General features: G+C 29.7%; 1 protein-coding gene across 1 annotated transcript in view; it reads right to left on the bottom strand.

Annotated features, from left to right (window-relative positions):
- Nucleotides 1-16,296, bottom strand: part of LOC118188940 (F-box/LRR-repeat protein 5-like) — a 46,949-nt gene that overhangs the window by 14,929 nt on the left and 15,724 nt on the right. The window contains exons 4-7 of the mRNA XM_035359466.2: nucleotides 15,572-15,769; nucleotides 10,861-10,999; nucleotides 8,540-8,728; nucleotides 3,530-3,813 (exon numbers count right to left, since the gene is read on the bottom strand). Coding sequence (XP_035215357.1) covers nucleotides 3,530-3,813; nucleotides 8,540-8,728; nucleotides 10,861-10,999; nucleotides 15,572-15,769 — 810 coding nt within the window. The remainder of the gene's footprint in view (nucleotides 1-3,529; nucleotides 3,814-8,539; nucleotides 8,729-10,860; nucleotides 11,000-15,571; nucleotides 15,770-16,296) is intronic.

Below are 16,296 nucleotides of genomic sequence, written 5' to 3'. Positions count from 1 at the left end.
AAGACATCATCAATAATTACTGAGAACCATAATACAAAAGCAAAGTAGCAGCCATTAGTTCATAGGCTGTAATACTACCATAACCTGAAAAATTTAATTTTGAGATAAACAAATTTAAAGCTTTCCTTGATTTTGAAATGCATGAATCACATGCTTAATTTATTGATTAAGAAGTAAGCATCACTTAAAAGACTTAAGTTCTGTTCATAATAATAATTATAAAACCTTACAAAATGAACATTATTTAATATAAATTTTATCAAATTGTGTTATTGTTGTTGGTATGATGCTTATCCATTGTTGGCCCTTGATTCTCTTGTGTTACACAACTTATGTTTGCCAAAAATAGTTGATGGGAAAATACATAAGTACCAAGATTATTGCTTAATCAGGGTAGTGAGAGAAGGCAAGGGGGTCTGTCATGCCCCAAGTGCCACTCACAGAGGGGTGCCAAATGGTCCACATTACAAACAAGATTTTCCAAGAAATTTCAATTTTTTATTTTGATTAAATTTTGAAAAATAAATTTTTAATTAATATTTATTGTAATATAATTATTTTCTTTCTTTCATGATTTATCTTATAAAATATGTTTGCAGTAAATCAAATATCTCTGCATGCAAAACATTCTTTCTTCTTTCTTTCTGAACACTTTTCTAAAACAGCAAAATATTTTTATTTCTTTAAAAGAAATGCATGTTATTTTCTCAAACTTGTTATTTTAAAATGATAACAAACAATACACTAATCTTTTATTATAATAACAGTCCTTCGACCTTGAACTATCATTAATTTGGCCGCCAAATTGTAATAATCAACTAATAAGTGACATCAAAAGAGATAAATATCATCAATTTTTATTTGATTCAACTCCAGACATCGCTCATCAAGAAAGTATGTAGATATTTATTTTACCAGTAGAATAATTTCTATCAAAGAATCTTTTTTGGGATTTATTCAAATATATGCTAAAGATGCAGCCCCAATTGAAATTTTAGAAAAATTAAAATCCAATCAGATTTCATTAACAAACTGTAGATCACAATGTTATAATAAGGCTGCTATGATAACAGGTCACATACATGGCATTCAACAAAGTATTATGGAAACAATAATGATATTTGTAAACTACAACCACTCACCAAATTTAGTAGGAGTTACTGCAGCTAAGCAAGGTCCAGTCGTTGTAACATGTTTTGGAATAACTGAAAATATGTATCTCTTTTTCTCATGTTCAAAATTACCATGGGAATTAAAAAATGCTTTAAAGAAAACGGTGAAACATGAATCTGAAACAAGACAGAGTGCTAGAGCCCAAGCGGTTTGTGTTACTGTCAATGGGTTGGAAGAATTAGTAGAATTATTAGAAAAAGTAGCAGAGGACAAACCACAAGTAATACCCGAAGTGAAGCTACAATTTTATTGCAAAATACATTGAATTTTAATTTCATAACTTAAGTCCATCTATGAACTTTCATTAAGAATGAAATTATTCTCACAGCAATTGGAGGACAGTCAAACTGCAGACATTGCAATTGAGTCTCTATCATCCTTTTCCATTAATGAATTAGATTTTGAGAAATTATTTTTGGATAATATTGAAAAGGCTAAAGCAAAGCGAATGAAAATAAAAAACAAGAGCCTTTAGATATAAAAATGAAAAAATACAAACAAGATTTCTACATGGCCTTTGAAGAAATACAGAAATATGATTGCGCTTGCAAGACACCTCTTTCAGAACTCATAAAAATCTATTCTGAAAAGTTAAAAGAAGTAGTAACAGCTCTTCTTCCTACTTAAGTTAGTGTGGAAAGACTCTTCTCAGCTCTGAAGTTTATCAAATCAGATCTATGGCCCTCCAACAAAGAAAATCTTGCCGAAGCTATACTGTTTCTTAGAAATAATTAATGCCAGTTTTTCCATTTCATAATAAATGGTAATTAATATAAATAATTTACTATGCCATCAATGTTTTTCTGTAGCATCTATTACTTCTTTTATATTAAAAAAATAAGCTGTAACCCATCTATATGTTTACACATATATCAAATGTTGTATGATCTTATCATATATCGGTTAATTCCTACATAAGGGTTCACTCTTTTTAGATACTTCAACTAAATTTATGTTAGGAGATAATATAATCAATATTTCTTTAGTAAATAAATTTACACATACACACATATATATATATATATATATATATGTATACGAGGGAATCGGAGTCATTAAAATTCCAGGAGTCGGTCATTTTCCCTACCGACTCCACAGCCCTGCTTTGTAGTGGTGGTACTAAAGGTTTCAAATTTTTGCTTAGGTGGTATGTGTTAGTCAAAAGATTGAGAACCACTGCTATATAGTATTTTAAGGCAGATACCACATTTTATTATTATTTGTATCATATTCTTATTACAAGTATATTCTATAATTATATTACTACATGTTTTTCCGAGGGGGGCACCAAAAAGGTATCATTTCCCGTTTGCCATTTACACTCACTATGCCACTGTTGCTAATGCAAGTCTTTTCAAATAAGGTTTAAATGCTTGCTTTCATAAATTCCATTCTTAGGGGAGGACAGACCAAAAAAAAAAAAAAAAAAAATTCTGAAGAGGATAAATATTTATTTCTCCATTTTTTAGCAAATTTCATATCTACTACATTTAGCACTTCACCATGAGTTTTTCTTAATGCTTTGCAGATCATTTGGGGATAGGAAACTTCCAATGGTCTTCCCTAAAATTTTTTCAACAAAATTTTCCAATAAATTTCAATTTTTATTTTGATCAAATTTTGAAAAATAAATATTAAATTAATATTTATTGTAATATAATTGATTATTTTCTTTCTTGATTTATCTTATAAAATATGTTTGCAGTAAATCAAATATCTCTGCATGCAAAACATTCTTTCTGAACACTTTTCTAAAACAGCAAAATATTTTAATTTTTTTAAAAGAAATGCACGTTATTTTCTCAAGCTTGTTATTTTAAAATGATAACAAACAATCCACTAATCCTTTTTTTAGCTACCAGTATAATCAATACACTTAAAATAATTAAAAGTTACATGTTTTCATTTTATTTCCTTATCAACACTTTTATCAAGTCAGAGCAATATTTTAAACAAAGATAATGAAAGCAAACAATATACAAAAATTTTGTTTTTAATGAATGACTAACTAAAAAAGAAAAAAAAACTGTCAGACTTTTCAAAATATTACCAAAAGAATTACTAATGTCATCTTAAATACGAATGCTGACAATGGGGGATGCCAGATTATCAGGTGTGCTGAGGTATGTCAGATTATTGTACTTTATAATCCTTAAAAAATTTTATTAAACATCTGACTTAAAATTCTTTATAGCTATAATTAAATAATAACAAACAGACTACCATGTATGAAAGTACAAAAATACAACCCCATTTTAAATTACTGGTATATTTTTATACCCACAATTAAATACTAAGACACTATTAAATATAAGAATATGCTATCTTTATTAATTAATAAAATATAAAAACTCACTTGTTTACTTGTTAGGCTCCTACATGATGAAAGGACAATTTTTTGAACACCGGTTCCTACCAAAGGTAAAAGATATTTTATGATTGAATCCAAAGACTTAATCTCTTTCTGATATTTTTCAATATAATGCTCAGAATAGTCATCTTCAGATGAGAAATATTCAGCCTCTTCGTATTCATCTATATCAGCATCTTCATCCCTATACCGACGAGCACTACCAATAGAGTCTGAATAAAATTTTTCAATGCGATCTTCATGGTTATCATCATAATTTTCCCAGATACCTACAGTATGATTTAGAAAAGTAGTTTTTAGTAAAAGTATGATTTAGAATTTTTATTTAAATAAAAACTGTGACACACAAAAATTATAATGTGAATTATATGCTGTTAATAATTGTGATACATATAATTATGTAATCATATTCTGTGGTTGAAGTAAGCAAAAATATCAAATATTAGCAAATATTTGCCCTTTTAAAATATAAACATGCAAATGCTCATGGATTTTTGAAGCAGCCACGATAAATTGCCTAAAGTTGTAAACCTAGTCATATTTCTGCAAATCTTTTAACTGTTGTGTGTTAGCTTCTTATATTCAGTTCTTAGAGTTATATTAATTCCACCTTTTTAAATTAATACTTTGACTATAAGCTTGCTAATTACTTTCAGTCTGCCACAGACTGAAAAAGATTTCTTCACCTCTTTTAAGAAAAAGATCTATTGCATAGCATTTTGAGAGAACAACCACGAGATTAAACTTTATAACCAACTTATATGGCATTGTGAAATTATGCAATGCCCCCCCCAAAAAAAAATGAAAGAAAGAAAGCATCTGTGACAGAAAATGATTTTGTAGAGCAAAAATGTCTTCTTTTATTTACTACTGGTCAATACAAATAACATCAATCAAGTGAAAGCATCTTGCCAAACATGCAAAGATCAAACTGCACGACACATAACATGTCAAAACTGATGAATCTTTTACATACGAAAAATATTAATTTTGCAAAACAGGAGAGTTCTATCTGATTCTCAATAGTTGCCAAAACACTTCTGCAAAATATCATTAGCCATGTTCAACCTATTTCAGCAACATATTTTTGTAGAAGCACAAAAAAAGGATAATCTTGATAAAATGAACTGTGAACCATTCTTTTAACTTTGTAGATCCAAAAACTAGTGCACATGAACAACAAATTGGCCAAATAACACAACAATGAATAAAGAAGGATACTGTGGCATTATCTGAAGTGTTATCTCACTGAATTTATGCAGCAGCAAGAGTATTCTAGAGACTATTCAAAACTATTCTAGTGACAAATGCTAAATTATCATAATAATGTGTTTAGATTGGAGCTTTTTGGCAAGATTTTAGTGAAATAATTGTTTCAAAAAATCCAGAGGAGCCAAAATAAAATATTTTTTATAAGTATATTATGCAACACAGAATATTTCAATTTCTATTTGTTATCATACATATTTTAAGATTTAGTAGATAGGAACTTATACTCCAGTTTTTTTTTTAATATTCTCCCATATATCATATTTACCTCAAAATAAGATAAACTTTATTTGCTAAATTTTAGTAGCAATATAGTAGGATCTTATAGCAGTATACAGCAAGATCTTACAAATTGTGTTTTAATTGGTGAAACTGAAAAATGAGAAGAAGTTTAATTTTTATATCACATAGAATAGTTGCTCTATATAAATACTAATAAATAATTAACATATAATTACTGCTAATTACAATAGTCATATCTAGCTGAATGATTTCAATTCAGATTTGCATCCACTATACCGATATGTTTGAAAATAAATATGTAACAATTTATCACAAACTTTTCCTTGCAATTAACTTTGAGCTACAGCTAACGGTACTGTTATTTTAGTGAAATTCAGAAGGAAGGGTAATAACTCAGATTCTCTGTCTCAGAATAACAGAAAAACAAAATAACAATTCACCAACCTTTTTTTATTTTGTAAAATGTTTTTCTAAAATATATGGCAGTTCTTATTTTTGAGTAAATACAGCATTTGTATAAAGGGAGCTATGAAGAAATATGTTTTTCAATTAAATACTTTACATAGTAATTAATTGAAAAATATTTGATATTTAGTACACTATTATTGCTGTTTTTCTGATGTTTCAAATATTCTATTCAGCCCACCAGCGGCCGAGCGGTAAAATCGCTGAACACTGGTAGTTCGGTCCAAGGTTCGAATCCCACGAACATGGGCGTTTTCGTGGTTTTCCCCATGTGTAACGTGTATACGAGCCAGTTTCCCTTAGAAAGTCCTCCACGAAGGCATCCCTCCTCTTAGGCAGATAGCCCTCGAGGCTTTGCCATAATCACACACACAAATATTCTATTCTATTTACTTTTCTAAAATTAATTTTAGCATTAAAATTTACTACTACATAGAATTGTATAATGCTATGACTGTTTTAATTTGAAAAACTTTGAGACTCATTTAAGCTAAAAAAGAAAGAAATGGAATTAGTAAAAACTAATGTTAAAGGCTTGTGATGTAAAGAATTCTAATTTAATGGGGAGAGGACCACTCTTTTGACCTATTTCCAAAATTAGCTAATTTATATATATAATTATTTATTTCTAACACACTTGCTTTTCTCTCTTAAAGTCTCATTCAGAAAAATATCCTGCATTATACCTCGCTTGAGCAATTGAAAATAAATCTTATTAGATATATTTTCTGCTATTAGATACATTTTCTGAAACACTAAAAAACCTAAAAGTTTATGTGTTATCTCACAGACCATGAAACTTGGCTAAAATTGAAACATGAAAATTGGCAGAAAATACTGCCAAAGTTGTGCTAAATTTTTAATGAAATTCTGAAGGAACTGACATCTCTTTACTTAATAAAAATCAGTATTCCACCTGTTTTGTTTTTGTGCTTTGTAAAAAGGCTTGTATAATTTCTACTAATTTGTTAGGCTTCCCAATTTTACCATATGCTCCATTTAGAATATTATGAGTACAAACTTCCTGCAGATAATTGCACCAGTCTATTAGTTTTGTCGGCCATTTTCAGCTGACCATATCATGCCCATTATTACACACTTTTTCTTGATGGTAGGATCCCATAACTTTGAAAACAATCTACTGCTTGCTGTTCTGTAAAAGGCAGGTTCCAAATTGAAATTTAACAGCACCAAGTAATTTATATCTTTGTTAAAAACCAATGTGGCTTATCAAAAATCATTCGAGGTTGCATCAAGTCAGGACGGAGCTTATTAAGAGCATGTTGTCTCACTAAAAATATAAAATTACCCGCAAAAATTATGCTTTTGTATAACTCTTGAGAAAAATTTATTTAGAAAATGTAATGTTCATATACTACAATTCTACAGTCAACAGCCAGTTAACCAGGATAATAATTGAAAAAGACATTCATAATTAACCAAAACTCATAGTAATTTGAAGGTAGTTAAAAAAAAGGCAGCAAAAAGAAATAACACATATCATATTTGACAGAAAATTATTAATAATTAACAGTATTTTCAAGCACCTCAATTTGCTGCATAAATTATGTGTTTAATATGTTCATTTGTTTAAATTAAAATCTAAATCAGTGTTCAAAATAAGAACTACTCACTTTGAAACAGAAAGAAAAATATTTTTATTCGCATTACTCTTATTTTCCAATAGGAAGCAACAAGAAACTACTTACTTGGTTTATTTTTATGATAAAAACTCGATTTTACATTGGACTTATTTTTAAGAGAGTAATTTTAACAATGCTTATGGATTATGTATAATATAAATATTTAACAAAGTTTATTTATTCAGGATCACATAAAATTTAATTATTAAGTTATGTGCTGTTGTGGATGAAAACAACTCCCAAATACTATGACACCATTTGCTTTCACTAAGATTACCCCCCCCCACACACACACACACTTTTGTTTTCGTTTTTGTATTTTTCATAGGCCTCTTAACACTGAAAATTTTGGTTCTTTATGATCCACACCCTCCTGACACAACATACTATTTTGCCCATATAGGCAAGTCATGATGTTGCCTAAATAAATTTATATAGCAACTCAGGTAAGCATTGTGTTTCTTCAAAAATATGGCATTTTGCCCAATAGTACAATATGGAAAAATTCACATTCCATGAAGTTGTTCCACTGAATTTCAGGATTAAAAATTGTTCCCTGATGTGGAATTTATGCAAGTCTCTGATTTCTTTTTAAGCAAAAACACATCACTGTGCACATGGACAGAACAATAGCATACACAATGTAAATTTGTATAATTATCTGATTTTTTTTAAAATTGAAAACAGGTCACTCTGCACATGGGGAAAACAACAGTGCAAAAAATTATAAAAGGAAATTTTTCAGAGAGACAAGTGTTTTATTGCGGATGTTGCTTTTTTCAATTTCATTGATTTAGTGCTCTTTTATGGGACGTTTAATGCGCTGCATTTTTAAAATGGTTGTTACCTTTTGTGTATTAGCCTGGCAAATGTTAGCAACTTTCTAGAGGGAGGTGTAGATAATGATCTAATTTTGGGATAGTAATTTATCCATCACTCTGCAATAAATAAACTTATCTTCTTCCAAGACAGACTTTTTCTTCTTTTATATTAACCCACCACCCAGTTCACCTGGTTAAACGGGTTAGGTTACTTGCATATGGGAAAGCACCAAAGTGCTATTTACCTAAAAAGAGGGTTGACTTAATGAAAGACTTTCTAAAGGAAACTAGCTTTCATTGATGTTACACATGGGAAAAATTATGGAAACCGACCAGGCAGACAGTCCATTCTGAATTAGGGCGACCAGTATTCAATGGTCTTAAACCATTGGTAAGGTATTTTCGGTTAACTCGAAGCTAGCCGTAATAAGCCAGAGATGCAACAGATATAAAAAAATGTCCTTCATTAGTATTAACTTACCATGACTTTATTAAATTTAAAACACGTTTAAATACTAATTAAAATATTTTAAAAGTAAGAAGATCATGATTACCATGACCCCAGAAACAAGGATAAATTTCTTTCCACAAAGACGGTCCATGTGCGATATCATACCATAAATGACAAACACCTGAGCAACGCAGACGATCTTGAGGCGATAGGAAAGACAAAATATGAGACAAAATTTCAGGAGGTAAGCAGGAGATACTGTCCTTCAAGTCACTAGTACCTGCATCAATTTCTGATTAAAAAAGAACAAAAATATGTACCTCATTAAATTTCATAAAATAATACAATGTTCTGTTTTCAATTTTCAATTCAATAACTTTAAATAAGTTTGGAACTGAAAAATACCATTTTTTCTAATTATCCATAAAAATCTGAGATACACCTAACAAAAATTGGTATAATGAAATTATATATTTGATATGATTTGAGAAATTACACTGAAGAAAGATTATTGAAGTATCGTTGAACAATTGAAATATCATTGAAGACCTTTTATAATTGACATCAATAATAAAAGGTCTTCAATGATACTTATGATGTTCTGATTTAGTCAGCTTCACACATTTATAGTATAAAAATATTTTAAATGATATTTCGTAACAAGTTTTCTGGGTAAGCATTCTACACATTTTAAAATATAACAACTGCTGTAAAACAATAACAGGTAAATTAGTTTTTATAGTCCTTAAAGTTATGCATAATCTGTCATGGATTTCAATCACAGTACACTGAAAGTTAAAGAGTTAAAATTAACAGCAGAGGATACTAATAATAACATAAAAGAAGAAAAATACAACTTTCCTCTTTGTTATTGTTAAACACCATACTGGGCATGTAATTTTGTTTTCTCACTCCATTTCTGTTTAATATGCTTCACCTTGTAAAAAGCACATGAATAAAAGCCAACTTGGACTACAGTTTCAAATGAGATGAAGAATATAGTGCTGTGCAGCAATGATGACATGCATTAATATTGAAAATGGGGAAGACTATTAATAGCCTTAAAATGCCTATTATTAAAAAATTACACTTTACTAGAGCAGTAGTAAGTCACAATCGATACTTTCAGACCATCTTTGGGATAAATAACAGTAATAATCTTATTTCAGATAGGAATTAACCAATTTTTTTAGAACTTAGGAAAATTCCAACTGCAATATTTCATACACAGAAGCTCATCTTAACAGCAGCAAATGTAATTACCAAAAAATAAATGGACCTTTCCTTGTTAATTTCTTATTATGAGAGATGCAAAAAAAAAAAAAACTGCAGGTGCTTTTGATTATAATGTGCCTTTGGGTGTGTGATCTTTAAGGGTTCCATGGAAAGCAATTACCACTGGCACTACATTGGCTGTCATGCCAAAAGAAGGATCATATCCTTATTCATTTGCATCTGACATTTTGAGTTGTCCATAATGTTTTTAACTAATATATATTTTGAATGTAAAGTCTGTAAACAAATGTTTGTATAAATTTATTTAAGGTATCTCAAAAATAAATAAGATATTATTTGTCAAAATTTTAAAAATAATATTGATAAGTAATTATATAAAGGACCCCCCCCCCTTTTTTGGTAGAACTTCAAAACCATTCTCCAAAATAACAAAATAAATAAGTGATAAAACCTTATTTCAGATAAGTATAAACTTCTCAAAGTATATGTCAGATAAGTTGACAGATATCACACCAAAGATGCACCAATAGTTTTTGCAGAATTCTAAAAGAACTGATGCCTTTTTATCTGATTAACAATTCGTATTCGACCCATTTCAAGTTTTCATTTCGTAAGAAGACTTTTGTCGGTTTCTACTACTTTTTAGGTCTTTTGATTTTACAGAAGCTCTGTTTGGAAACCTATAAAAATCTTCCCATAGGTATTTGTTCCAATCTATTATTGTTTCATTGGCCATAAAATTTCCATTAATAGATACTTTTTTCATTGGAAGATTCCATAACTTTGAAAATAATTTATTTCTTACTGCTCTGTAGAAGGAAATAAGTTTAATTTTAATTTTTAATCTTTTTTCAGAATACAAGGGAAAAAATATGGCAGTAATAGTTAGTTTATGTCATTGTTCATAAAAACAAAATGCAGCTCAATGAGAATCAATCACAATTATATCAAATGAAAGCACAGACATTTATCAGTGCGTTGTTGCATCAAGCTTATCTATATTTGGTGCTAAATTCTACTGCTTCACATTAGTGTCATGGTCAACAAGATAAAAGTAGTGTTTAATTATTCTGTTGAATTCATTTTTTTAATCTCACTGAAATTTTACAATAAAAGTTTATCAGTTAAATAACACAAGGAATGAGGAAAATGCAATATGCATGAAAATAAAACATGCAACACACTTACTTAAATCAGCTTCTGCTTCTTCCAAAAAATGCTTTTCTGTATCATAGACATGCCATTTGCTGTGTTCTTCAATGACCTGCTCTTTCAAACACTTCAATTCTTCATATTCAAAATACTTCATCAACATAGGCTGGAATACCTTAAAAATATAATACATAATATAAACACAATATTGCTTCAATAAATGAGCAAAATTTTATTATATATATGTGTGTGTGTAATAATAAAATTCCATAGTCAAAAATACACTTAAAATTCTAACTGTATATTCTTTTCATTTTTAATGGTGACGGTCTCTTATTTGAAAGTATGTGGAATTAAATCCACAGCCCAGTAGTCATGTTGTTTTTCCCGCCTTTTCTACACGTACAGTTATAGAATGTTCTGGAGATATTTAAAGCGAACTGGAATGGCTGACGAGGCTGACGTCATTTCTTGGAAGCTCTACCTTTCCAGAGGCTATAAAAGGACTCACCAAGAAATATCGGGGTCTTTTCTTTAATGTAACGATGCAGTAAACTTCATACAAAAAGTTATTAGTAGTTCTTTTTTATTTACTCCAGAGATCTGATTTTCTGTAACTGCTATTTCTCCTGAATAATAATAAATGGATCCTGTTTTTTAAACTTATCGTCTGATACTTTAAGCTACGACTACATCTATGATTCTTCACCAATCTATTTATTCCAAACAAAAGCTGATACATCACATATATAGTATATTCTAATTAGATTTCAAAATTTTATATTTGTTGTTAAAAGCAATAATAACTAGACCATAGCAGAAATGTTAAAGATATTTCGAACATAAAATTGACTTCAAATAAAGCATTGTAAACAAAATAATCAGTTAAAATCAAATTATCTTAAAATATAAAAGTTCCAATAAAACATATTAAAAATACTGTTATCTTGTAGCTGCAGCAAGAGTTTTTAAGACATAAAACATGAGTAGTCAACAGAAGCCAAAAAAGATAACTCCACTGCTCTTGCAGATAATTCAAATCCTTGTTATTATTTCATCCTAATCGTATATTTTAAATTTGTGCATGCATCCATCCAAGACCACAATTAAGGAATTGTAAGGAATTACCCCATTCTCACATGCATTTTCTTGCGTTGTATATGGTCAGCACATATAGCCAGCAGTTTTAAGATCTATTGTTCAAATCCTAGAAACAGAGTAGTCAATATGTCATGCTTTCTACTCTAAAAAGCCTATAAGTTTCTAGAGTGATGCCTCATTAAATACAATAGATGATATGTTACATCACCTGGACGGTTATTCTATGCTACGAGAGTCGACAGCAAGTCGTGGGCCGCCAGATGTCGCATCTAGTGAAAAACAGGTCTGCCCGACATCCTATATTCTCTGAGTACGGAAGATGTAGAAAGCGCGCAAAAATGTGTTGCCGTGTTGTCAATCAGGGTTGTGCAGTTGATGTACTAAGCAGACAATGGCTTTGTATATGTTTTCGCAGCTGATTTTTTTTTCATATTTAAACGAAGAATACGGTCGTAGATCTCTGAATCGGTGGCGAATTTATAGAAAATATGTTGATGCTTTTGCTCTGCCAGAAGATGTTTTCAGTGCATATTTCAGATTGCCAAAATTTATAGTTATTTTAATTTGCGATGAACTGATAGAGTATTTGGAGCCACATTCAGAAAACAAGAATGCAGTTTCTACTGAAAGAAAGGTTATTTATACTATTTCTGAAATTATAGATATAAATCGTAAATTTATGCTTTAAAAATGTAGAAGATAATAAGTTTATTAAGCACATATAGACATCCAATAAGCTTCTACTTGATTTATGTACAGCAAGAATTACGTTTATTTTAAAATCTAACAGTTGAATACCTTACGACTGTACACAAAAAGGAATGTTGTTCATTATTACGCGAAATTCACACTACTGTAAAATAAAAATTTAAAAAACAATTATAAAACTATAAAATAGCTTTATAATATTTTTTCAGTAGCAGTACTACTACTAGTGTGATACTTTTAAAAATAAGTTTTAGCCCAGAAGGGCTATTAATTTCGTTTTGCCATTTTGTAGCGTTTCACTTTTCAAATAGTTGCCACTAAATATCATCGCATTGTATTATATTTAAAGAAATTAAATAAAGAGAAATCTGCATAAATGTATGAATGTTTCTCGCACAGTGATAAAACAATGGTACCTAGAGCCATGAAATTTTGAATAATGTAATCCTCCGTCCTAATATAGGCATCTTGGAGGCCAGAATTTGGAACTGGGAATTTGCTTTATTATCTATTTCATATTTTGTAAAGCATTTATGAGTGTTTGATTAAGAAACTGAATGATTTCAAAGCAAGCAATGGCAACATTGTACGGAAAAAACATTTTCATCTCTAGCGCGCGAAACTATGTATCGGAACTTCTAAAGATATGCTCTTTTTAATTATATGATTTTGCTGTTGAATTGAATTTTATGGTTTAAATGCGAAGAACATGATATTTAATAAATAAAGGTAACACGCAAAAATTTTTTTAAAAAAACGGCCTTTTGGGAGTAATATAAAATCTGAAAGCTTTCAGATTTCAGATTTCAGATTTCAGATGTGTGTGTGTAATTTTATTACGCTTTAAAATTGGTTTCTAAGGGAGGACTTTCTGAGGGAAACTGGCTTGTATACACATTACATATGAGGAAAGCCATGAAACGCTGATGCAGGCAGCTCGTTCGTGGGATTCGAACCTCAGACCAAACTACCTACGTTCAGCGACTCTACCGCTCGGCCACTGGTTGGCTTATTAGAAGAATTATACTGTATTATTATTGTATTATGCTATAAAGTAACAATGCTATAAGACTGAGACATACCTTTAGAATTTCCGATACATAGTTTCGCGCGCTAGAGACAAAAATGTTTTTTTTCCTCTTCATGGAATAGTACTTTTGTAATCCATTAGTATTAAAAAATCATTGTTTCTTTGCAAACTTAAAAAAAAAGATACTGTTCATGGCAGAGTTCTCATTTTTATATTGTAAAAGAGATATTGATTATTATTAGTTTATATTTAACGTGTCGAAACGCTGGTTTGACAAGGACTTCAACTGCAGAAAAATATTTAAAGAAACAATGCAAATCTGGAAAAAAATCACCTTCAGTATATTTAAGAAACACTGATAAATTTATAAAATAATCTGAATTAATATAAAAGATTTTCTTATATGAAATTATCTAAGTGCATTTAGTTACAATATTATTAACGCGAATATCGTTTTGTTTAAAGGTAAAGAAAATATTTTTTTGCACTAAATTAATTAATGGATTATTTATTTTGAGCAAAAAAAAAGCACGAAAATCCGAGTTTAAATTATCACGAAAAGTCAAAGAAACGTTTTGTCAAAGAACGATTCATCTTAAACCCTGTTCCTCAATTTCCTACATACGTCGTACATTGATTATTTTTACTTTGGTACTTGCATTGTGAAAAATAATATTACTATCTTTTAATTATTTTCACAGAATAAAATCTTTTGAGAAGGAAGAATATTTTAAATAAGCAGTTTATATATATATATATAAGAAATTAAAATAACAGCAATGTAATATTAAAAAAAAAGTATTAGTAATTGTGTGACAAAAATTACAATACGAATTAATCACACATACAGGATAGATGAATATAATTTTGGTATATATTTTATATTGAAAAAATATTTTCTTTCATGTTAATTATAGAATAAATTATTTAAAATAAAACATTTTGATGCGTGTGTGATAGCTGAATGCAGCAGCAATCGGCCGTACTGTAATAGCGAATGAATTTTAGTCCTTTTCCTGAAAGAAATAATTTTCATAGAAAAAGAAAATAAAAAAAAGGAAGAAATATTTTCTTTCTAATTTCTTACTTAAAGAAATATTTTTCTAATATTAATTGTAAAATAAAATGCGTGAAAACAGCTTAATGTAAGCATATTAAAAAAAAAAAGAACTTAGTTTGCAATTAGATTGTAATGCAAGTTAATCATATTATAAATTTAAATGAATAAAATTGTTTATTTCTAAAAAGATTTGAAGTAAGCTTAATTCATTTACTCTTATCTATTTACCGTTGCTTTCATGGCATCCCATATCACTCTATATTTCTTAGTCCTAAATTCCTGCGTTAACTTCCCCCTTAAAAAAAGGATAACATAGCAGCATATTCTGCTGCGTGTTGGTCATAATACTGTTTTGTGCCATTTTTTTCAAACTACAAATGCAGCGTTTGAGTTAGTGAAATAATGGCAGAATATTCGTAGAACTTCAGCCAGCGCGCGCTACAAATTTCGTCACTCGTCTGTACTGCGATTGGTCTAAAGCTCCTTGAAGCCTTGTACCCTTTCAGTAAAGTCAAATGGACCCACCCGCCCACCAACTGAGGACCACAGAATGGCTTTCTCCAATAAGTTGTGATGGGTTGTCCATACCGGTTTTTTTGAGTCAATATTGTTCGCTCAAGTTGTAGACAGATCCAGTGATCATAGAATAGGCATCCTGGATTATACAGATTTTGATCCTTTAGTTAGAGAAGAAGTTATAGTTTTCTCGTGTGAGCTCTCATGGTGTAATTGGTTAACACATTTTCATAGTTCCTGCTTCAAAAAAATCTAATAATTTATCAATATTCAGAAGCATATTCACCTATATTTATTTACAAATTTATCATTAATATCATAGATTAATATACCTCCTCTTCTTCCTTCATATGAGGAAGAAAAGATCCAGTAAATTCTTGGAGAGCATTTTGTAACTTAATTCCAAAATTAATGCGGTCAGCTTCTGGCTTAGAAGTACAAGAATATCCATCTTCCACAAGGGCAAGCATGTCTGATAATTTGTTATCAGAATGGCAATTACACACAGCAGCATCATGGATAGATAAAGACTGAAATATGTAAAAAATACACAAGTAATAAAAAGTTATATTAAAAAAGTTAAAAGTTACAAAATAACTATAAGAAAATAAAATTATTATATCCTGCAACTTTAAATATCCTGACTCAACTACAAACAAAGCAAAGAAGTAACTTTATCAATTACCTATACAGGAACATATTACAGCATAATTATTTAATGTGGGTGCACCACCCACTGATGAATGCAGAGAAGATCTAGGAAGATATAATACTTCAAAAGGTAATAAGGAAGCATTCAAAAGCAAGTGGACTATAAGAATACACTAGGACAATTTGTTTGCTTAAAAATTTTAGAAATAAAACACTTAAACATTGATTTAATTATGCACATAGCACTATTACACATCTTTATAAGAATCATGTCAGGACACCCTTTACATCAATTAGTTTAAGTTGCAAGCATTGTTTTTTAATTCCAAGGGAATACGTAAAATGCAAATTAACAGCTATTGTATAGAGTCTGAGATCCAGAACAGCCCAGCAATTCCAGATTTGG

Source organism: Stegodyphus dumicola, chromosome 9 (assembly GCF_044657685.1).
Source record: "Stegodyphus dumicola isolate Sdum_Otavi_A_Nest chromosome 9, ASM4465768v1".
In the NCBI taxonomy this organism is placed as follows: domain Eukaryota; kingdom Metazoa; phylum Arthropoda; class Arachnida; order Araneae; family Eresidae; genus Stegodyphus; species Stegodyphus dumicola.
This window is presented reverse-complemented; position numbering and strand designations above follow the sequence as displayed.